The sequence below is a fragment of the Emydura macquarii genome, unplaced genomic scaffold (genome assembly GCF_026122565.2).
Source record: "Emydura macquarii macquarii isolate MOO-44397 ecotype Brisbane River unplaced genomic scaffold, CSIRO-AGI_Emac_v2 contig_2863, whole genome shotgun sequence".
NCBI classification, from domain to species: domain Eukaryota; kingdom Metazoa; phylum Chordata; order Testudines; family Chelidae; genus Emydura; species Emydura macquarii.
The window spans coordinates 1,767,821-1,791,092 of NW_027133000.1; the positions used below are offsets into that span (position 1 = coordinate 1,767,821).

At 40.9% G+C, this 23,272-nt stretch overlaps 1 protein-coding gene across 6 annotated transcripts in view; it reads left to right on the forward strand.

The window, feature by feature from the left end:
• Positions 1–22,127, forward strand: part of NPNT (nephronectin) — a 69,577-nt gene extending 47,450 nt beyond the window's left edge. For all 6 annotated transcript variants that reach the window (XM_067568201.1, XM_067568198.1, XM_067568200.1 and 3 more), the window contains 4 exons: positions 13,614–13,709; positions 14,062–14,160; positions 16,879–17,135; positions 18,947–22,127. In XM_067568201.1, coding sequence (XP_067424302.1) covers positions 13,614–13,709; positions 14,062–14,160; positions 16,879–17,135; positions 18,947–19,042 — 548 coding nt within the window. In that variant the 3' untranslated portion in view covers positions 19,043–22,127. The remainder of the gene's footprint in view (positions 1–13,613; positions 13,710–14,061; positions 14,161–16,878; positions 17,136–18,946) is intronic.
• Positions 22,128–23,272: the final 1,145 nt, after the last annotated feature.

Sequence of the window (23,272 nt, forward strand, 5' to 3'; positions counted from 1 at the left end):
CCCTCCTGACTTAACTAGCTCTACCCAGATCTGCTCCTTCCCTGCTCGCAAAGGCCAAGTTCAAAGTCAGGCTCAAGTTCTCCCTTCCCTTCCTTTTCTGAACTACTCTGCCCTTTATCCCCTGTCTCTTGCTTCCTTCTCCCTTCCTGTGATTTTGTGGTGGGGCTCATACCCCAATGTGGAGCATATAGCAGACTGAGCAGTGTGGTGGGGTTACCTAAAAGAAAGCATTACAATCAGTTAACCATATGCTAAGTGGACTCCCCAAACAGGCAGGGAGGATTGCAGGTGTGACCAGAGCAGACCAGACAGTACCTGGCCCTGACCATATTCAAATCCAAATGCAACATCCCCCCTCTTGGATAAGTGGCCCGCCCTGGTAGTGACATCTCTCCAAGACTCACTCAGGGACAAACTGGAGGGGGAGTGGGAAAGTGGATAAGGCAAGAGAAGCTGTAGAAATAGTCAAACAAAAATCCATACAGCATACTCGGAGCAAGGAAGACATTGTACAAAGACTTCTCTTTGGGCACGCATCTTCTATTTGTTTCACGGAGCTTAGATATTATGAAGACAGGTGTTTTAGAAATACCATAGATTAGATAGAGGTTCAAAGCTGCCCAGAAATTTGAGATAGAGCATGAGACAGTTGTTTAATGTTTTGGATATTGACATTCGTTTCCTTCTTGTACAAAAAGAGAAGCAACATTCCAAAAGCGGATCAAAATATGACTCTATTTCTGGAATGAAAAATTAAACAATCAAAACCCCGGCAACTACAGCTGAGAAGTTAACTAAAAAGTTATGGTCAAATAGTTTTATAGTTTCTCTGCATTGTTAATTCCATTTGATAGGGTTTATTCAACTTTCAGAGACTTATAAACATCCTAAAATTTCCTGGTAAGGCTGATTATAACACTCCAGTAGATTTTCTGATCAGCCATCCATGATTCACCTTGGCCAGCAGCTATATGCTTAAGCCCTAGAGAAGGATAGTAATTGATACCCATGTCTGGCAACAGCAGCTGTTACTTTTGTAGTTGCTAGGTGTCAGTAGGGAAGTGGGAATTGTACTGGGGTCCCTGTTGCTCCCCATCTGGGACCTGAGGGGGCATGAAGATGACCAACTCTTGCCTCCTCTGCTGGCCCCAGAGCAGGCAATGCAGACATGTTGCAACCATCATTGTACAGCTGGAAGGGAATGAAAGATGGTAGACATGGAGATGTGGTATTTTGTGGCATAGTCTCGGGGGCAGTACTGGGCACATTAGTCAGTTGCCTAACCCTGTTCTGCCTTTGTCTTATAGCAGCTTACATATTTTAAATGTGGACCTTCAGGCTGGTTTATTTCCTGATAATTCATTAGAAGGTGCAGCAAGTATGGTTGTGGAATCTTTGAATCTATCCAAATGAGACAATACTGACAGTAAAGAATGTGGGACATGAGTCACTAATGTCAGTGGAGTTACATTATTTTATGTTAGGGATTAGTTTGGCCCAGGTATTCAGATACCTTTTTAAGATGAGTTTGGCTTAATGTTTATATGAAAATAGATGTTTCATTATTACATGGCATCTGGAGCTGAGTCATATAATCATAGGACTGGAAGGGACCTCAAGAGGTCTTCTAGTCCAGTCCCCTGCACTCCAGGCAGGAACAAGCATTATCTCTAGACCATCTCTGACAGGTGTCTGTCCAACCTGCTCTTAAGTCTCCAATGACTGAGATTCCACTGCCTTCCTAGGCAATTTATTCCAGTGCTTAACTTCCCTGACAGTTAGGAAGCTTTTCTTAATCTCTAACTTAAATCCCCCTTGCTGCAATTTAAGCCCATTGATTCTTGTCGTATCCTCAGAAGTTAACAAGAACAATTTTTCTCCCTCCTTGTAACAAGATTTTATGTGGTTGAAAACGGTTATGTCCCCCTGTACTCTTCTTTTCTCCAGACTAAATGAACCCATTTTTTCCCGATCTTCTCTCATAGGTCATGTTTTCTAGACCTTTAATCATTTTTGTTGCTCTTCTCTGGACTTTCCTGATATGTGGCATTCAGAACTGTAGTTCAATACTCTAGCTGAGGCCTTATCAGTGTGGAGTAGAGTGAAAGAATTACTTCTTGTCTTGCTTACAACGCTGCTGCTAATACATCTCAGAATGATGTTTGCTTTTTTTGTAATTGTGTGACACTGAGACTTGTATTTGGCTTGTGATCCACTATGATCCCCAGATCCCTTTCCACAGTTCTCCTCCCCCCAGTACTCCTGTATATTGTTCCTTCCTACATGGCGTACTCTCTATGCCATTATCGAAATCATTGGCGAAGATATTGAACAGAACAGAACGCTGCGGGACCTCACTTAATATGCCCTTCCAATTTGACGGTGAACCACTCATAACTACTTTATGGAATAGTTTTCCAACCAGTTATGCATCCACATTGTAGAAGCTCCATTTAGGTTGTATTTCCCTCATTTGTTTATGAAAAGTTTATGCGAGACCATATAAAAAAAACCTTGCTAAAGTCAAGATACGCCAACATCTACTACTTCCCCCATCCACAAGGCTTGCCACCCTGTCAAAGAAAGCTATTAGGTTAGTTTGTCATAATTTGTTCCTGACAAATCCATGCTTTATTCTGCATCCTTTACATAAAGGATAAATCACATACTTCTAACATTCTTCCATTCAATTTTCTGCTCACATCTGATTCTTTCAAACTTGTGCTTGCTGTTTATGATGGTCTGTCCGTGTCTCATACTGTTTGTATAGCCACTGTTGCTCTTTGAGTGCTTGCTCATATGCACTACATGTCAGATGTCGTGTGTATGCGCCACATGCACTGGTGCAGGAGATTTTTCCTAGTGATATCTGTAGGGCTGGCTCTAGCATCCTCTGCAGTGATGTGCGTATGTGTCGGTATAAGAACGCTACCAGCAACTCCCTCCCTCTCAGTTCCTTCTTATCTCCCGTGATGGTGCTGGAATGTTCTTGCTTTGGCAAGCCTTCTACCAGGGGTTTCATCTGTAGATTTCCTGGGATTCAAACCATGTGCTTCATGTAAGAAGCCCATGCCCATAACCAATCCTCACCAGAGCTGCTTATAGTGCCTGGGTGAGACCCACATATGAAATAAGTGCAGGATCTGCAGAAACTTAAGACCCTGCACTAAAAAGGACCAGGACACCAGGTTAAGAGCATTCCTGATGGAGTCTGCTCTCAGACTGGACTCTGCCCCCAGCACATTGGCATCAGCTCAAAGCACCCTGCCGGCACTGAGTTCATCCCGGCACTAGTGACCATCCCCAGTGCAGAAGAAGCGGCACAAGAAGCTGCATGCCAGAAGAGAGTGCTCCTCAGCCCCTAAGAAGGACAAACAGTGAGTGGGGGACAAATTGAGACCTACACCGGGCCACTCGTCTTCCCCAGAACTCTGGTTGGCTACAGCGTCACCCATCAGGGCTCCCAGTCCTTCCTGGCACCCACCTCCAACTTCTCCTCATGGTGCCATCCATGCTTGAGGCCTTTCAAGCAGCCAAGGACTTGCTCCCTGTGCCAATCACTTCTCAGGAGGAGAGACCTCTGCGCCAGGGCAGCCGGCAAAGAGTGTGTCCATGGACATACATGATGGGGACCCTGCACAGATCTCCGATGGCTCAACACCGCTTTCTGACCCCTCGTCGGTCACCAACGCCCCAGCAGTGGTTGCCAGGACTGCTACCAGTCCCGACAGCACTGCGACTGACAGCTGGACTTCTGGTACCAATCCCAGCGCCTCGATGCGAGTTGCCAGGTTCCCCGCACCGATTCTCGGAGCCACTGCATCAGTCTCTGGAACGCCACTACCAGTTGCTGGAGTACCATCATTGATCCCCAGATGCTCCCACTCCCTGGTACAGAGACACCGCACTTACTGCTGCACTAGAGGTGGAGACGAAGTCGGCACCACCATGGTCCCCAGAAGACGACCTTTCGGATTCAGAGGGGCAGGAGAGCACTTCACCCAGGAGTTAAGTGAACCTAGCCACGGCTGCCCCACCCCTCTTATCACTGGGCTAGTGGCCCAGACCATGGCAGTTCTGGAATCGATGGGGATTCCCTCCTGCCCCAGAGTCGTGCAGGTGCAACAATCGATCTCTGGAACATCTGTGAGACACTCAGCAAGTGTTGCACCTGCCCCAGACTTGGGTGAGGAATCAGACCAAGCTGCGGGGGTCTTTGACGGTACCTGTGGAAGAGGCTACCCTGGCTGCAGAAGACCAGATGCCCACTCCACCCTTATCTGCCTCATTATCATCATTGCCTGATGAGACAGTAGTGGGTCTTTCTGCCACAGTCCCACAGGACGATTTTAGAGAGCACCAGTGGCTACTCGAGAGAGTTGCTGCAAATTTGGGTTCAGAGGCGGAAGAGCAGAAGGCGCCCGCTGACATGCTTTTTGACATATTAGCAGCAGCAGCCCCTTCTAGAATGGCCCGACCCATCCATGACGGAGTTGTTAAATTTGTCAAGACTGTATGGCAAACCCCCTCCTCTCTGCCCCCTACATCAAAAGGGCCAATAAAATATATTATGTGCCTGCCAAGGGGTTCAAATATCATCTGTACTCTCACCCATCTCTGGGGTCGTTGGTGGTGTCAGCCGCCAAGGAAAGAGACAGTCAGGGGCAGTCAAGCTCAACTCCCAAGAACAAAGACGTGAAAAAGCTTGACCTCTTTGGCAGAAAGATTTATTCAACTGCTAGCCTCCAGCCCCGTATATCGAACCAGTAGGCCCTGCTGGGGAGATTTGACTATAATATATGGCATTCCATGGCCAAATTCACTGACTCCTTGCCCCAGGAGTCTAAGCAGGACTTTGTGGCTCTTTTGGAGGAAGGCAAATCAGCTGCCCGAGCTTCTCACAAGGCCGTCTCTGACGCAGCCAGGACAATGGCGTCAGCTGTTTCTATGCAGAGAATCTCATGGTTACAGTCATCCAGCCTTTCTGCGGAGTTTCAATAGTCCATCCAGGATCTCCCCTTCGATGGTGCAGCACTGTTCTCTGACCAAACGGACACCAGGCTGCACGGCCTAAAGGATTCCAGGGCCATGCTCCGCTCCTTAGGCCTGTACACTTTATCTGCTTCCAGGAAGCATTTCAGGCCCTAGTAGCCATGGCAGTTCATAGGCCAGGCCAGGAGCAAGCCCTACAAGAAGAACCGGGGATAGAAGTGCCCTCAAGGTCAAACCCCTCCTAGCGCTTCCCAGTCAGGCTCAAGTTGCTACCCACCAGGTGGCAGGCAGGCCTTTTGAGGGTGCGCCCGGGGGCAGTCTAGCAGACTTAACCCAGGATCTGAACCTCCCCTTCTTCTCAAAGCACCTTGCACCCTACCTCCCTGCATGGGCGACTATAACGTCAAACCAGTGGGTGCTAAGTATCACTGAAGTGGGGTACATCCTTCAATTTATTTGTCCTTTCCTCCCACTCCCAACCCCATCCCTCTTCAGGTACCATTCTCATGAGCAAGTTCTTGTCCAGGAGGTGCAAGCTCTCTTATGGGTAGGGGCTGTAGGGGAAGTCCCCCTATAGCTGAGAGGGAAAGGGTTCTACTCCCATTACTTTCTAATCCCAAAGGCCAAAGGAAGCCTATGGCCCATATTGGACCTATGTTGCTTCAACAAATATGTCAAGAAGCTGAGGTTCTGTATGGTCTCCCTGGTCTCCATCATCCCCTCCTTGGATCCTGGTACTCCACCCTCGACCTAAAGGACACATACTTCCATATCTCTATTTTACACGGTCATGGATGGTTCTTACGGTTCATGGTGGGAGACTGCCACTACCAATTCACAGCCCTCCCATTTGGCCTATCAACAGTGCCAAAAGTGTTCACAAAATATATGGTGGTAGTCACATCAGGGAATACAAATATACCCTTACCTTGATGACTGGCTCATCAAGGGTCACTTGGAAGCTCAGCTCTTGCACAGAATCATGGTACTATAGGCTACCTGCCAAGAACCTGTTGGGCCTGTTGATAAACTAACAGACATTTACATTAGCACCAGTGCAAAGATAGAGTTCATTGGGGCAGTCCTTGACTCTCCTTGGGACAGTGAATTTTGACCACAAGCCAGACTTCAAATCATGTCAGAGCTGATCACTAGGTCACAGCTCATCCCTCACCACAGCGAGACTTTGCCTCAGACTGCTGGATCACATGGCAGCATATACCTACATGATACAATACACAAGACTGTACCTCTGACCCCTTCAAATGTTATTGGAATCACCAAAAAAGTCAGGGCCATAATCATGAATCACCCCAAAATATACTCACCCTACCTCACCTTCCAAAAATTTAACCACTGGCAAACAGATGAAAGAAGTAACAATAATTTTTCAGTATTAAAAGGCAGAGTAAGAATCAGTCTTAAGTAGCTGTTAAGAAATATCTCCCTCTCTCCCCATACCTTTATGAAGAACTTTACTCAATAACTTGGGGAATGCTGTAGAATTAGTGTATTGTGTAGTTCTACTACACAGCCTCCATGAGAAATACCATGCAGTGTAGATAGTTTATTTAATCTTCTAAGAAGTCAAGTTTATATTTAACAATCTTATCAAGCAGTTGAAATAAAGTGAAAACTACACTGATATGCTGTGTAAAGAACACACAAAAGGCTTGGAAAACTCACAAGAAATAATTGTGCCAAATTCTTTCTCCCACGATCTCCACTCAACATACTTAGCAGTCTTAGGAAAGAGGAGTACACATGGACCATGTTAAGACTCCTATTCTCATGTTGTACCTCCCTTGTTTGCTGGATCTGAGTGCACATTCCTTTAATTAGAATTCAGCACTGAAAAGGGCATTTTTAAAGCATTCCAGTGTGTTCCTCTTGAAATTCATGGAATTAACATTAGAGGGGTCTTTTGGGAGAAGTTTTGGGAAAATCTTTGTGTAGGGCCCTAAATTATAAATAGTTATTTTAAACTTGATATACAGGTATGTTCATGTATATATGGTAAACAGGGACTGGAAGTGGAATTTCATTTAGTGACTTGAGGACCACTTTGTCACATAAAGCTAGAAAAGCCGTGTAAGGGCCAGGAAACTTATCTCCCGGGGGGGACGGGGGGAGAGATTCCCTGCAATTCATTCAGCAAGTGGGGTGGGCAGAATGGCAAGGTCGCCACATAACAGGCAGCAGGCATGACCCTTCTAACTTCTGGAGGTACAAAGATCTGCCAGTCTGTCCCACAGATCTCAGGGACATCAGAATGGGGCCGTAACGCTCCTCATTGCCTCCCATGGGAACATGGCTATTGCAGAGTGATACCACCATGGACTGCCCACCAGTCTCTGTCCTAAACCCCTGCCCTGAGAGGCTTACAATGTGTGGAAGAAAAGCCGTAAAAGAAAGCTAACAGGGTGAACTTTGTTAAATGGTTATAGTAGATCAAAATAGGATGGAGTTTGCCAATGCTGGTCATGAGTAATGAAAGCATGGGGTGAAGTGACACTGCATCATCATGGCTGATGGAGCAAGCTCAGGAAAGAGAATGGGAAAAAGATAATAAATGAATCTGAAAGGAGTCCATTTCCCTGAACCGACCCATAGCCAATGTAACCAATAGCCAATGGGTGCACAAGATTTAGAACTTTGTAGGCAACATGGTTTGTGTTCTCAAATCCTTCCCCTCTATACATCCCAGTGCTAGGAGAGTGAAATTACAAGACCATTCAGTTTATCGTGGATTCTGGCTAGCAGAGGAAAGATGGCAGGGTCATAAGAATGGCCATAGTGGGTCAGACCAGTGGTCCATCTAGCCCAGTATTCTGTCTTCTGACAGTAGCTGGTGCAAGATACTTCAGAGAGAGTGAACAGAACAGGGCAATTTATTGAGTGATCCATCTCCTGTTGTCTACTCCCAGCTTTTGGCATGTCAGCTGCTTATGGTGAGCCCTAAGGATAACCACAACCAGATGACATGATGCTAAATACCATAATTCCTATCCACTCTATGTAATTATCATCTTAGATACCATGACTCCTCTAGGTTATGTTTGAACACAATATAATGTAGACAAACCCTAAGAGGAGTGAAAGTCCTGTAAAATGCACTGAAGTAATTTTGGATTGTCACGCCCTGACAGTTGAGGCATGGTCTGCACAGAGTCTTTGTACTGATTTACCTGTTTTGGTTAGAGGAGGTGATTTTTTTTGTTTTTTGTTTTAACCAAAATAGTTAAATCGATGCAACCCCTAGAATGGATGCAGTTATACCAATATAAAGGAGCTTATATCATGATAGCTTATTCCTGGGAACAAGCTGTATGATATCAGCACCTTTATACTGGAATATAACTTCATCCATACTAGTAGTTGTACATCTTTAAATAAACCACTTTCAAACCCATGTAACTGAGATGATACAAAAACTGTGTCTAGACCAAGCCATAAAAAATGTTTCACTCAAACCAAGTTCACAATAAATGATTTGCATTGTATTAATATTTTATTTTATATCATCCAGCATCTACTGTAAACAGTTCTTTGCAGTATAACAAAAAATAAAAAAGTAGTAGTAAAATATAGTTACAAGTAAATAATAGCTTCAAGTAATAGTAGGTACTTTTAAAATCTTCAGATTTACTGATGTAATTGTTTAAATGTTACATTTTTGACAACCCCTCATTCTTATTACAGGTATTACACCTGTACATGAAGGGTATGCATATATGGGTTTATGAATTAGTATTTTTGACACCTCCCTCTCCATATTACACTTTCTTCTCCATGAACAAAAATTTTAACTTGCATGAATATTTGTGAAAAGCAAATAAAATGGAACTCGGGCTGTCAAAGCAAATTTGCAGTTTTTATTCCATTTAATTTGCTCAAACACTTATTTTTCACTATCCTACTCTAATTCTACACTACCTAGTCATTAGACTGACAGCAGACTTCTTCTTTGATCGTTATTTTTTCTGTTTTATTTCATTTAAAAACATTTCTATGGCACCTTTTAAAGCGATTCACTCTTCTGTGTTATGGCATGTAGCAATTAGAATTTTTTAATATCACTTTGCAATCAAATTCCTATTAAGGATTTTTAAGAATTTGTAAGGCCTTGATTCAACAAGAGTCCATCACACTAGTCATGTGCTTCAAGTTAGGATGTGCTCAAGCACCTACCTGAAATGGGTCTTAAACTATTTGTGCAGGTATCACCGCTAAACTTGCTTATCTGAAAGACTGCATCTCATCTGGTGTTCTACTGCCATAGCTCCAGTAGAAAGAGGAGCTCAAGCTGGATCACCCTCATTATAAAAGAAGAGCAGGGCATCTCCAGTGAGGGCCCCAGGACTCTGAAACTTGCTCCCCTCCTTGGTCTGAAATAGTCTGAGCTGGATAACATGGGCATGCTGCAAATGCCATTTGTTGGATAGGGGTTTTGGGAAAGACGAGAGTATGTTCTTGTGTACAACCGGGCGGTGAGTGTCTTTTCTGGAGCACTTGCATTTTGGTTTGTCGACGGGCTGAGGTTAATGATTATCTCCATTTGTATATTAGACGTGCCATAACCACTTAATACCACAAATACTAACTATTTTCCAGGTGTGCAGAGCTTTTGTATTGGCTCTTTTGTAATGTTAAATCTAAAGAAAATTAATGTATAAGCAAAACAAAACTGTTAAAAACAAAACAGAAAAATTTTACTAAAATTACATATTGCACTGTAAATGAAAAGGCCACATTTTGGTACCTTTACTCACACTGTACCTTACTCTGCAAACAGTCACACGGAAGTCATTGGGACTGTTTGTGGAATAGGTGCTATTCAACATGAGTGAGAGTGTAAGGATATGGCTCACGATACTTTACATATGAACAAAGACATTCCTAATGCTACAGAGTTTGCAACGGAAGAAAATAACTGTTCTTAAAGATGACCGAAATATAAAGAAAAATATCCAGTTTACTACAGATTCTGTTTTTGAAAACTTTTATTTGATTCTTAGTGAGACAAGGCAGGTGAAATAATATCTTTTATTGGACCAACTTCTGTTGGTGAAAGAGACAAGCTTTAGACCTTACACTGAGCTCTTCTTTAGGTCTGGGAAAGGTACTCAGAGTGTCACAGCTAAATACAAGGTGGAACAGATTGATTAGCACAAAGAGTTAACATGCTGTAAATGACCATGTGATGAGGCCCATTAACACCTCTGCAGTCATAGGAGAAAGGAGGGTTAGTGGGTTCTAGGTTGTTGTAATGAGCCATAAATCCAGTGTCTTTATTGAGTTCATGGATTTTTAGTGTCTAGTAAAATTACGAATTTACACTCCCAGGGTTGTCTTTTGAAGGTGTGGTGCAAGTTTGAAGATAAGGTCTGAAAGATCAGATATGGAGTGATTAGTTTTGTGAAAAGTGTTCAAGCACAAGTGATATGGTGTTTTTGTCTTTTATCATTGTGACTTCTTTCAAGAACATAGTAATCGTCACTTACGCAGATGTCACTTAGTGCACTGGATGAGGTACACCACCATAGGCATGTGTAAAACCCATGGATCTTGAAAGGTATGTTGTAGGAGGCACTGATCATCATAATGGTGGAAATATGTCTTCAGGTTTTATGTCTGTTTTTATGGCAGCGTCTAGTGCCTCTTTGAGTTGGTGGGTCCTGATCTATGGGGAGCTTACTAGGTCTTTTCAAATTTCCTGGGTGTGACAGGTTAGAAAAAGACTTTGGCTAAAAAGTTTCTCCTCAGTTTGGGTGTCATTGGATAGGAATAACCATATTCATATCCATTCAGAATCTTAAATCATCTAAATTCAGCTTTGTTTTCAGTCACCTAAAAAGCCTGTGCCTCTATTTTAGAATGTATGTTAAAACTGAACTGCAAGCATGTGTCTAGTTCTTATTTTATGTCTTGAGGGTATGAATAATTAAACAAAACCATAAATATTCTAAGCACCACAAGGATCTTTAATATCTGAGGACAAGTCTGAAATGCATTACTACTGTTGTTAATGATGTGCTAGATGTGTGGCTGAGAGAGGAATTTTCAAGACAGCTGTAACAAGTGCAATAATCTATTTAGATACAGTTTGCAGCTGTCCTTCAGACACAACATTTGTGTTTTCTATCTGGAGACCTAAATTTGGCACAGAGATGTGGTTAGAAGGATGCTACTGCATATCTTGAGTCAAGGCAGAATGCAGAACCTTTAGTACAATAAGGGTCCTTGGAACAGTTTGGAATTTCAAAGTCAGTGTATTTAAGTGGCAGTATAAGTAAGTGACAGTCATTGTAACCATTCTATATTCTGCAAACACAGTTCCCACAAAAGCTTTTTTAATTTCAAGGAGTCCTGTCTTTTCAAAATTTCATAGCCAAAGAATCCCTCATGGGTAAAGAGATTATTTCCTTTCTGTGTAGTTGTTATGCAGCTGAGTGCAGCAAGTGGGGGACAGAGCCTATATTATAGTGAAAGCTATAGTTATGGTTGAATTCCAGCTTCCATTCTAAACTCCCCCTTTTAAACTGCTCATAACCTTCTCACACACATCCCTTTAGGGCTAAAATTATCCATGCTCTCTGTTCTGATATTTTTGGGAACATTTCAGAAAAATACCTTCAGCCATTTTTGAGTCCTTCATGCCGGGGGCTGGAGGGACTCAATGAGGTTATCTTGTCTAGGGTGGCAGAGGGTGGTGAAGAATTAGGTGACTGGAAGAGATAGGACTGGGGTACAGTGAAGGCCATTGAGAATGCCAGGGGTTGAGATGTACATGAAATGAGAGGAGCAAGGGTGAGATCTTCCCAGTTCCCATAATTCAAGCTATAGTGATATCTGTTACCTGGCCATTCTGTGTGTCTTGCCACGCGTGCAGGCTAGAGTGCCGGTTTTTCTCCTCTCTATTTCCATAATTGTGCTGATAGTTCTTAGGCAGGAAGGAGGCAGCAAGGACGCAAAGAAAAGCAGAGCCTGTGCAGAAAAGTCACTGCCTGCTGGTCCCCTTCCCTCTCCCTTGTCCGGTGACTGAGGCTCAGACCTGGAAGACACATTTGGCTCATGCTACCCTGTAGTGTGAGAGAAAAGCAAAGCAAGCGTGACATTAAAGAGAAATGTGTGGTACTTGGCAGGCTTGTGGTTATAATTGGTATTGCAGTAGAGCCTAAGTGCCCCAGTCACGGACCAGTGCCCCATCACAGACGCTGTATGAAAACAGGATAGATAGGCCCTGCCCCAAAGAACTTACAGTCTCGCACTTAATAGTCTTTAGTGAGGCCTTGCAACATCCTTACGAGGTAGACAAAAGATGGGGAAACTAAAAGCATGGAGAGGATAAGTGACTTGTCCAAAATCACAAAGCAAGGCAGTGGTATCGGGGTCTGTGTGCAGAGGGGCTCTGGAGATTCTGGGTGGAGGTTTATCTCTCTTCCGGCCTTCCCTCCCTCTCCTCCCATGCGCACACAGTGCTCATCTCTCAGGTTGAGATGCACTAAATCAAGAGGCTGTGAAGTCAACTCTACAGTCCTCTGGAAATGCCACGTCCCCTGCATAGGAACTGAATGACATGCAGTCTAGGGAAAGGAAGAGAGGAGGTTCAGGAGCTGCTCTCGAACTGGATGATGGGCGGGAGCAGGTGTAGGCAGCAGTAAGCGGAAGGGACTGGGAGCAAACTGCTATGCGGGACCGTGAATAAATAAGTGACAATGTCCTTTTCTTGAGCAGCATTCAGCAAGTGTATTAGGTAAAGCTGTGGCAAATAGAAGACCTGGGTTCCATGATTTTGCTAATGTTACATTAATGCTAGTTTTTTGCATAGAATTAATTTAACCAATAGCGCTAAAGGAGGACAAAAACCACAGAGGCGGAAGCCTGGATTTTTTGGTAGACTATTACTCAACTGAAATAAGTTTCAAACAAACAAAAAAGTAGCTGACCTTGCATTTTCTTCTTAGCATGCTCAATTATCTCTTCAGATTACTGTTTGACCCTCAAAAAGCAGTATTGTAAACCATGTCACCCAATTCCAAAATATAATCCTGATCTTCATCATTTAGGGATTATCAGGGTTTATTCTAACCCTTTGCATTGGGATGGTTCTATCTCTGGCTGTGTGTTTCTAACTGCTGGTCAAGTGCCTGGGGTGTTATTGAACATTGTCTCATGTGTGACCTCACCCTGACATCCCTATTAACGTCAGTGGAAGTTGAATCAAGAGACTTTGAGATGCTGACTCAGTGCAGATGAGGCTTTAGCAGGGAGTGCATTTGACTCTTTCATTTATACAGAAACTACTCAATTTGAAAATGTATTGGGGCAGAAACAATCTATCTATTTCAAGGACAGAATTGTTTTTAACGCTCTTCATTTGCAGAGCCCTCAGAACTTTTTGAATCACCGTTTACAGAGCCCAGATAAATGTTACAGCATAAATCACTGAGGCGGGAAGTTTATGAATCTTTACGTGCAATGTAATTAAATATATTGAATTCTCCAAGAAAAACATAAGCCTGAGGCTCTCTCTCTGCTTTTTATTAAAGATAAGGAAGTAGGTCACCACTACCTTTATCTACCTCATTCATTTCTTTAAAAATTACTTTCTCTTACAGTACCACGCCAGCATGGAGTGAGCAATAATCTGTTTGAAATATTTGAAATTGAAAGAGGGATTAGTGCAGATGAAGATGAAGCAAATGATGATCCAGGTAATTTATCAATTTTCCTATTCAGGATACACTGTTGCAGGATACCTGCATATCAGTGGTTTTTATATCATCTTTGTTTTAACTTTGTCCTTTCAACTAACTGGTCTCGTTCTTCCTTTACAAACATCGATTTTATTAACACAGGTTTGTGCTCTAAATAGAAGTTATTTTCCTAGTACTTGTTAATATTGCTGTAGATTCTTTTTGTATAGCTCAATATATTGTACTTTATTTTTTTTTAAGGCATGCTTGCTTGTGAATTTCACCCAGTCAAAAAGTTGGTGAGTGGTCCTCCAGTCCTAAGGATTGAGGATGACTGTTCTTATTTGTGTTTCTGGTCTGTTCTTTGCAGGTGTCCTGGTGCACAGCTGTAACTTCGAAAGTGGTCTGTGTGGATGGATCAAGGATAAAGATGATGATTTGCACTGGGAACTAGTTAGAGATCCATCAGGTAGAATAACTTTGTCCAGTCACACCTGTTTTAGTTTCAGAACCCAAACTTGCTCCCATTGAAATTGGTGATAGAACTCCTGTTCCATTTAATGTGAGCAGAAGGTTATTTTAAAAACTTTGTTGATTTATAGTCGCTTAGGAAATGGCCTATGGCTCAACCATTTTAGGACCTGCTTCTTCTCCCATTAAAGGTAGTGGGGTTTTTGCTACTGACTTCAGTGTTGACGACAAAATTCAATGGAACTACACCAATGTATATCAACTGGGGGAGCTGTATCTTTTAAATAGGAATGTCTATGAAGGAACAGCAAAGTGGATATAGTAAAGTATTATCTTTGTTAATAGAATTGGGAAATAAAAGGGGAAAGAAAAGAACTTGGAATGCAGCCCAATTTATTTATTCCTGTTTTATCCTATTTGAAGTGAAATACTATAGTTTGAAGATATGAGGAGGTATTTTTAAAATTGCCATGCCAACATAATTATTTGCATGGTAATGCTAAAATTGTAGGCAAAGCTGGAAATAATTTTGGCTCTACTGTTAAATACAAAGTTCTGATTCTATTTTAACCTTCCAAGTCAGAGCAGAGTTTATGGAAATCCAATATAAAATATTACAAAAGTTTGTACAAAGGAAAACTGTTTGAGTAAAAAAGGAAGGAGTGTAGATGTTACTATGTATGATTCTCAAAATCTGCAGCATATACCTCAGGTAGCAAAAGGGATGTTGGAATATTGAGTTGAATGGAATAAGAAATGGCACTAATGAACCATGCTTCAAACCACAGGATTTTTCTGGATCCTTGCTGGTATTCACTCAGGGCAGTGAACCACTGTATATTGACACACCTCAGGATATCTGATCTCTTTACAAAAAGAATACACAGAGAGTTTAGAAAAAGAACAAGATTGGAAGCTAGACTCTTTTTGCCACCAAATCTGTCTCCACGTAGTACTGAGAGTAACACTATGAAGTCAGGCCATGGCCGTGGTCCTTGTATAGCTGGGGGCAGTAGAAACATAGAATCATACAATATTAGAGTTGGAAGGGACCTCAGGAGGTCATTTAATCCAACCCCCTGCTCAAAACAAGACTAACTTCAGCTAAATCATCCCAGCCAGGGCTTTGTCAAGCTGCAGCTTAAAAACCTCCAAAGATGGAGATTCCACCACCTCCCTAGGTACTGTACTGTACTATACTGATTAAACCTGTTCAACAGGTGTAGTAGGGAACATGTTTCCCACAGTCCCCCCGTCCCCGCCCCCCCAGGCCTGTAGTGATAGTATGCCTTTCAGACACTTAATATGGTGCCTCTAAGCACATCTCCTGTGACTTAGGCTCGGAAAAGACATAATGGAGCATTATATGCAATTAGCTTTTAAGATGCTTATGTCCTGGAACAAAGCGTGGCCTACAATGAGTTTTTGATTAGGTGTACTCACTTATAAAGTGCATGAATTTTGTGTACTCCAGGGTTGTTTTTAAAAGCATCAGTTTCAAAACTATCACTTGGCTAGCTGGTTGGCACATTTTTTACATTTTTTCCCCCATCTTCCTTTACCAGTTACATATGCGTTCCCAGCTTCTTACACATACACTGCTGTTGCTACTTACAAATGGTTAAAACCAACCTTGTAAAAACCAAACAAACAAAACCCAAATTATTTCACAGATTTATTCTTGCAGCTGACCAATTGTTTAGAAAAACCATTTTCAGGCTCACTGACTTCAATGGCTTAGATTTCATGGAACCTTTATAACCTAATTAATACTAAAAGCTTTACAGTAGATTTTGATTTTTTTTTTTACATTTTGCTGTGCTATCAAAGCTGTTTGTTTTAGATTTAAAACATAGAGTTCTCAGGGGAATATTACAGTTTTGTTTTTGTTTTTCTGGTCAGTTCAGATTTGCAAAAAATTGTGTCCCCCCCATGCAGCGTCTCATTCCAACCTTGAAACCGTGCTCTAGCTTTAATAAGTTCAAAATTAAAAATAATATCCTGCTTGGTATGGTTATGGAATTTTTAAAAGACCTAAAGTTTCATTTATCACAGTTTTTAGCTGCCTACATGAAAGGATCACTCAAAGAATTTATTGGGATTACATGCCCTTTTGATTTTGGCTTTTATAAATGTTGCCCTGTCATGAGGTCCTCTGGTTTTCATTTATTGCATGATATTTATATTCAGGTATCTCTCACTAAAGGAATAGGGATATTAATGGGTTTTTTAATGAAATTCACATGTACAGTAACAATCTAACATTATTATAGAAGAGACACTGGAAAGTGCAATGAGACTTGTGATTAGGCATTGTATAGCCTAAGTCATTTCTGAAAATGGGATCTGGGCACTTTCAAAAATTTTACCTATCATCCAGAATGTACATGTATTAATGAGAATGCCCAAAACTTGCCATTTCATAACTACCATCTACAATAATATTTAGGAGGGTTAGTTTATTGTTAAGGCAGGAGGTTTGAATGACATTGTCGAAGAGCCAATAATTTTTAACGGAAATTTAAATCTCCTCTACCACAGCTAATGCAGCACAGCACCACATTTCTAACAGTGATTTCTAATAAGACCTGGAGTTTCAAATCCCTAAGCCACAGGAATTTGCAAGATGATGGTACATTAAATACTTGTGTCTTTGTACCTGAAGGGCCTTAACATACTTGGAAACATTTAAAAAGAGCTGCCTTTTCTTTTGCAGGTGGACAGTATGTGACTCTCTCTGAACTTAAAGGCAAAGAAGAAAAAGTAGCACATCTGGTCTTGCCACTTGGCCAGTTAGCTCATTCCGGGGACTTGTGTCTGTCCTTTAGGCATAAGGTGTCTGGACTACATTCGGGTCTACTTCAAGTGTTTTTAAGAAAAAATGGTGCTCATGGACAAGCAGTTTGGGGAAGAAATGGTGGCCATGGCTGGAGACAAACACAAATAACTTTGCAAGACTCAGGCATTAAAAGTGTAAGTATAGCTGTCTATATAGTTTACAGTGTTTTAGTATAGGAGGTTGAGAAGATGAAGCATTGGGCCATTCATCTTCTGGGTCTAGTATCAGCCTATGTTTTATTTCTAAATAAAATGGGCTGAATTCATCCTTGACAATGGAGTCACACCAGAGACATGCTTTTCCTCCATCAGTTGTAAAAATATTAACTACCAAATATTCGGCCTAATTGAAAACTAAACAAATATAGGTGGTCACTAGAACTTGTGAACAAGGAGGACAACACCTAGAGATGAATTTATAAACACCTCCTCCTTTCCCTTATCTTCTGCCTCTCCTTATTCTGTCCAAAATAGTCTATTGGCTCTCAGAATAAGACGACACCACAGCTCAGCAATCATCTACAGAAAAACCAAACATAAAATAATAAGAAGCTGCATTTGCAAGATTAGTTGATATTTTAAAATATGAACAATGATTTTCAGTGCCCCACTTTTTTTGGATGCCCATCTTGAGAGGCCTGACTGCTGAGCACTCTGCTCTTCAATTCTTGAAAATCAGGTCTCTCTTAAGTACCTCTAGTGAGCATCCAAAACTATTTTTACTTCTGGAAATTTGACACTATATCTAATATACATACTGCCTTTTTGCTCTGCCTCCTTTCATTAATTCGAAAAGCCTAAAGAGAATGTAGTAAACACCAGAATTATTTAATAGAATTGACAGTGGATCTTGCATCTGTATTGACTCTTTCCACATCAGTGATAGTCTGATTGTAGTAAAGTATTGCAAAATCCTACATGGATTGAGCTGAACTCTAGTTTTGACAGGGTCACTGAGTACATCTCCTGTTTTTTGTTTTTTTTTAGGGAGTGTGCATGTGTCAGGTTCTCCTATCTAATGGGGAATCTTGCTGGAATGTTTTGATTAATTTTCAGACCATGGACAAAATAACATTTGCTCATGTTAAAACAGTACAGTCTTTGAGTTTATAGCAGCAGCACAGGTGATTGATATTAATTGTGGATGTATTAAAATAAATAAAAAATGGGCTCAGATGGAATTTATTACCAATTTGGCTTTAGGGAACATTCTACAGCATATTATTCTGCCATGGTCCTCTCATCTTACCTTCCTTATGCTGTTGTCTTCATCCTACTTTAAATCTGTTGAACTCTCCTTCATTCAAACTAGGCATATTTTTAGGAAGTCAAAGTTTAGACTAGCACATTTCTCCAGAAGCTTGGAACATGTTATATGGGGATCTCTATTTCTAGATTCGGCTTACAATACATCCAGTGTTCCAACTGATCAATTTGCCATGTGCATATGGAAGGGAAAATGTTTTCAAAATACTTGGCACAATGTGGTGTGTTCCAAACACAAAAAAAGAAAATTGCTCTTTAGCAGTATCTTTATGAGCAATGGATAAAGTGACACCTGAGAGAAGTGATTTAAATATATCTAAAGAGAAGAATCAACACCACTGGAGACAGAGAGAGATTCCCCCTGAAAGCTGAACCCTATTTCCATCAGCACTTAGATTTACTGTATCTCCAGCCTAAACTTCTATTTGTCTAACTATATTGCTAAAATATAAAGGAAGAGGGATAGATAGAAAGGTCAAAACAACTTTAGTTCAGGGCAGAATAAACACGCTTCTGTAGATCACTGAAAGTGTTTAATCCATTACCCAATGGATATTTCATAACCCAAGGATATTTCTCTTTCTGAGTACCTTCAGGCTGGACCCTTCAGAACAGGCAGCCATTCTTGTCAAGTGTTTTTTTTGTTAATTTACATCTGACTGTCTTATTTCCTTCTCCAGGTTATTTTCAAAGGTGAAAAAGGGAAAGGAAGAACCGGGGACATTGGGTTGGATGATGTGAGCTTGAGGAAAGGCCGCTGCTCTGAAGAACATTAGCAACACCAGTAGACTGGCAAAGAACATACACTAATTCTCTTTTTCCTTTAACCAATTCCCATCAAGTGAAATTGGGCCAAAGTGGAAAATATGGACAGTGGCCATCTCGTCAGCCTCCTTTGTGCAATCCCAGTGAAACTCCACTTAAAATAATGCAAATTGTCTATAAGGACACAAACTTTAAGCCAATATTGGGTGTTGTTTTTTATTATTCTTTTTCCCTGATCATACTGTATATGTGATAAAAGTATTTTGTGCCATGCCTGAAAGATGCTCATATTAAATGGGAAGGGCGGGGGGAGAGAGAGAAAGAAGAGAAGAGATTTCCAACTCAAACAGTGGTAGCATTAACTATTCTGTGTTTTGCCATACTATTACACTGATGACGATACACTCTGGGATTGGTTTGACTTCATAATTTGAAGTTAAATGAGGCCTGGATCTGGGTTATTTTAGTGCCATTGACTTTTAAAGAAGGGTGTGTTACATATCAAATAGCATTTATTCTGATGTCTATATTAACAAAAGGCAGTTATGCAGAGTAGGCACTGCATCCATCCCTTAATATTGCTAGTGTTGTATAAATGTGTGTGGTTACTAATGTATTTGTTTCTTATATTTACAGATTCCAGTTGCAAGGTAAATGGCAGCTGTGCTCTCTCAAGCTAAAATACATATGTAAGCTCACTATGTTCTTTGACCCTCGGCGGTGTCCACTGATAAATCAGCAGCAGCATGACAATTTCCTGACATTTTCTATCCTTTGGCCCTAAATACTAGTGTGATTTTTCATGAGGTTATGATTGAAAACAAAGGGCCAGATCCTCAGCTGGTGTACACTGGTGTCTAGCTCAGTGGGTTGCCATGGTCTTACGCTAGTTTATACCAGCTGATGAGCTAGATGGTGCCTATTGTCAACTCTCATTGATCTCTCCGGGAGTGGAGGATGCTTTTGCTGCACCCTCCAGCATTGAGCTTGTTGAAATCAGTGACAGTTTTGCCATTGACAATCAATAGGCTAGGCCACAGTCTGTATGGATAGTAATTACTGTTACTTGTATTGCTTAGGTGGGTTGTGAGTCAGCTGCTCTAATGCATTGAATCTTGCATCTGTACAAGGTCCTTGTCAGACTGCTCAGAAAACACCACAGCTTTTAGAGCTAAAATGTTAGTTCTTGATGAAATTAGTATTTGTCAAAACATTGGGTGTTTTCTTTTAGTTATCCATTTTGGGTATGATAAATGTACAACCATGGAGAAATGTTGAATTTCTCCACGTGGTTTGTCTAGCCTTTTTAAATGAAAAATCTTTAATATCAGCATTGAGATCTATTTTAAATTTGACAAAAATGCTTTAAAAAGTTAGTTGATAGAATGTTGTTCTAGTGAGACAGCCTTAATGTTTCAAAAAGGTACAGACAGAAGACAATAGGCCTTATGACCTTTCTAAATAATTAAATGTACATCACTAATGTAATAGAAATGTCAGTTCAGTGTATCATTATGTATGATCTTCTGAACAAAAACCTGAGACTGGTCTTGCACACTGTGTCCATAAAGATGACATTGCAAGACATTAACGGTCTTATTTCAAACGCTTACTCGGACATATCTTGGCTTAGCAAAACTACCATTTTTTTTAGTAGCTCACGCTAAAAGGATTAAAACAAACTTTGGCCCAAGATATGTTTTAACTGTCTTACCAAATCATGTTACAGGCTTTCCAGGTTCAGGTAAAATAGTTGTTAGATTTATTCCATCCACAGATGTAAGACCCAATCAGGTTTGCCATTAGGACTGGGAATAGGGAAGTTTTATTAGTGCAGATAGTATGTTACAGGTTGGCACATGTACCAATAGAAGGGGTTTAGGATTTTGATTTATTTCATAAGTAGTGAATGGACCTTTCATCAGTATTGCATTATGCAACACTATTATGCCACTGTCTATGCTTGAATGGGGTTAAACAAATCCTTACATTCACACAAGTGAAGATCAAAGCAAAAGGCAAGATTAATACTATTAACAGTTAGGTTTTCACTTTGATGCTGTACAGCATGTATGGTTCAGCTTCCAAACCAGCCTGGTCAGAGTGCCCTGGGTAGTTTGTCACTCACCTCTACTCTGGCTGATTTGATTAACAGAGTCTATTTAATTGTTACCTGCCCCTGCAAAAGATTTTTTAAAAAGTCATTTAAATTGACTGTGAGCTTGTTCAGTTCACTTCCATTGGGGTAAAGGAGACGTTTAACGTGTTCTGTTGGGTCATCTTTCCCCCTTTTTGCATGTTTTTCCTCAGTCATCCTACCACCTATTTTAAAGCTCTGAAGACCCTGATCTTGCAATGAGCTCATTGCAGGCTCACCCCTGCATCCATGCAGAGTATCACCCTAATGAATGGGAGTTAGCAAGAACATAGGGATATTCCTATATGGAGTTAATTAATTGGGGACATAGCCAACAGATTTTATGAACTGCACGATATTAGCAGATGCTACCATTTTCATGTAAGCTATATACATCGTCATTTACACACCTGAAATGTGAGATTTGATTATAGCCTACAGAGTTTATAGCTACTCATTTCCTTTATTGTTCAATAACTGCATAGCTGGTTCTAAAGAAAATCCTCCTGAAATATCCATTCTTTTACATTTCAACCAGAAGCTATTGCACTAAACTCTAATGGAAATGGTTATCAAATGTACTGTATATCATCTTAACTGGTTTATAATTTAATATTTTAAAGAAATGTTAACTTTTCCCCCCACACTGACTGAAAATAAAAAGTATCTTTGTAACCTATAGGCACTGGTTAACATTGGTAGTTTGCATTTATTGGACTTATTGATATAAAAAGTAAGTACAATTGAAGGGATAGCTACCTGGTTTTGTTTTTAATTTCTATTCCCATCCAAATTCAATGGGGGGGGGGGGGGATTTACAAAAATCTGAGTTGGCCTAAATTTGTTCCTATTGCAGAGTTTTTATCTAATGGTAAAGGTTTAATAAGAGGAGAGTTGGGCCGACGATTGCTTTAAAAAAAAAAATCTCTTCCAATTTGTTTGAATTGTGGCAAAGCCTGCATGGGGTTTTCATAGTTGGGTTCCTTAAGCGATTACTCTAGACATAAGGACTGAAGTATGCGGTAACAAACCATGACATATTAGGCAGCCAATAGACCCATTTTAACTCCAAGATAAAACCTGATATCCACACACAGAAGAGGGATTTCAACAGCAGAAACTGTCCCAGACCCTATGCTCTCTCAAAGCAAGAAATACAACAGTAGTTTCTCCATCCACCTTTGCATCTTATTACACAAACATCAACTCCTTCCGTAGATCTCATTCTCACCGAACTAAAATGGCTTTTGTATCATAATGAATGGTCTTGACTCCAGTGGGCTTTGGATGTGGCCAATAAAAAGTCTGTGTTTAAAGATACATGGTCTGATTTTCAGAGTTGCTAAATACCTGTAATTTCCACTCAACGCCACTACAAATCAGGATAAGAGGCATGCTATAATTCTTTAAACATTAATTTTACATCAGGTGTGAATTATGGCTAGCGTCACATGCAACTTGCCTGCGGCATCAAACTGAATACTTTAGGCTTTATGGTGTCAAGATGATGAAGTTGACCTTGGAGCTCATAAAGTAACTAGACTGTTTCATTTTGAAAGTGTTTGCCATTGATTAATTTCATCACTTAATATCCCTACATTTGAACACCACATATAAAGGGAAGATTTGGAACAGTTTGTTTTCAGATGCCTGAGGGGAATTTTAGTTACCTGATATTCACCTGGCTTTCACCACAATCATATGTAGTAGACTTACCTCCGTTTATTATTCCTGTAGGCAAGAAAACCAGACACCAGGTTACTCTAAAACTCCCTTGCTCATTAAATCACATTCTCCATTACCTGTTGTGTGACTGCAGTGTACAGGAGTACAAGTAGTCTTTTCATTGCAGCTTTCCCACAGCATAAACAGTCAAAATCTACTGAGTTTTGTTTAAATTGGCACATGGGGAAATTGAAAAAGGAAAGCAAACATGTTAGAAGTCTGCATGACAAACTATAATGGCTACGGATCATGCAATTCATTCAGGATCAAGGTTTGGAATAAATTCTGGGACTAACTTCTATAGACAATACCCCAGAACAGCTGATGTTACTACAGCTAGCTACTACAGGTGCAGCTTTACACAATGCATAAGCACTTA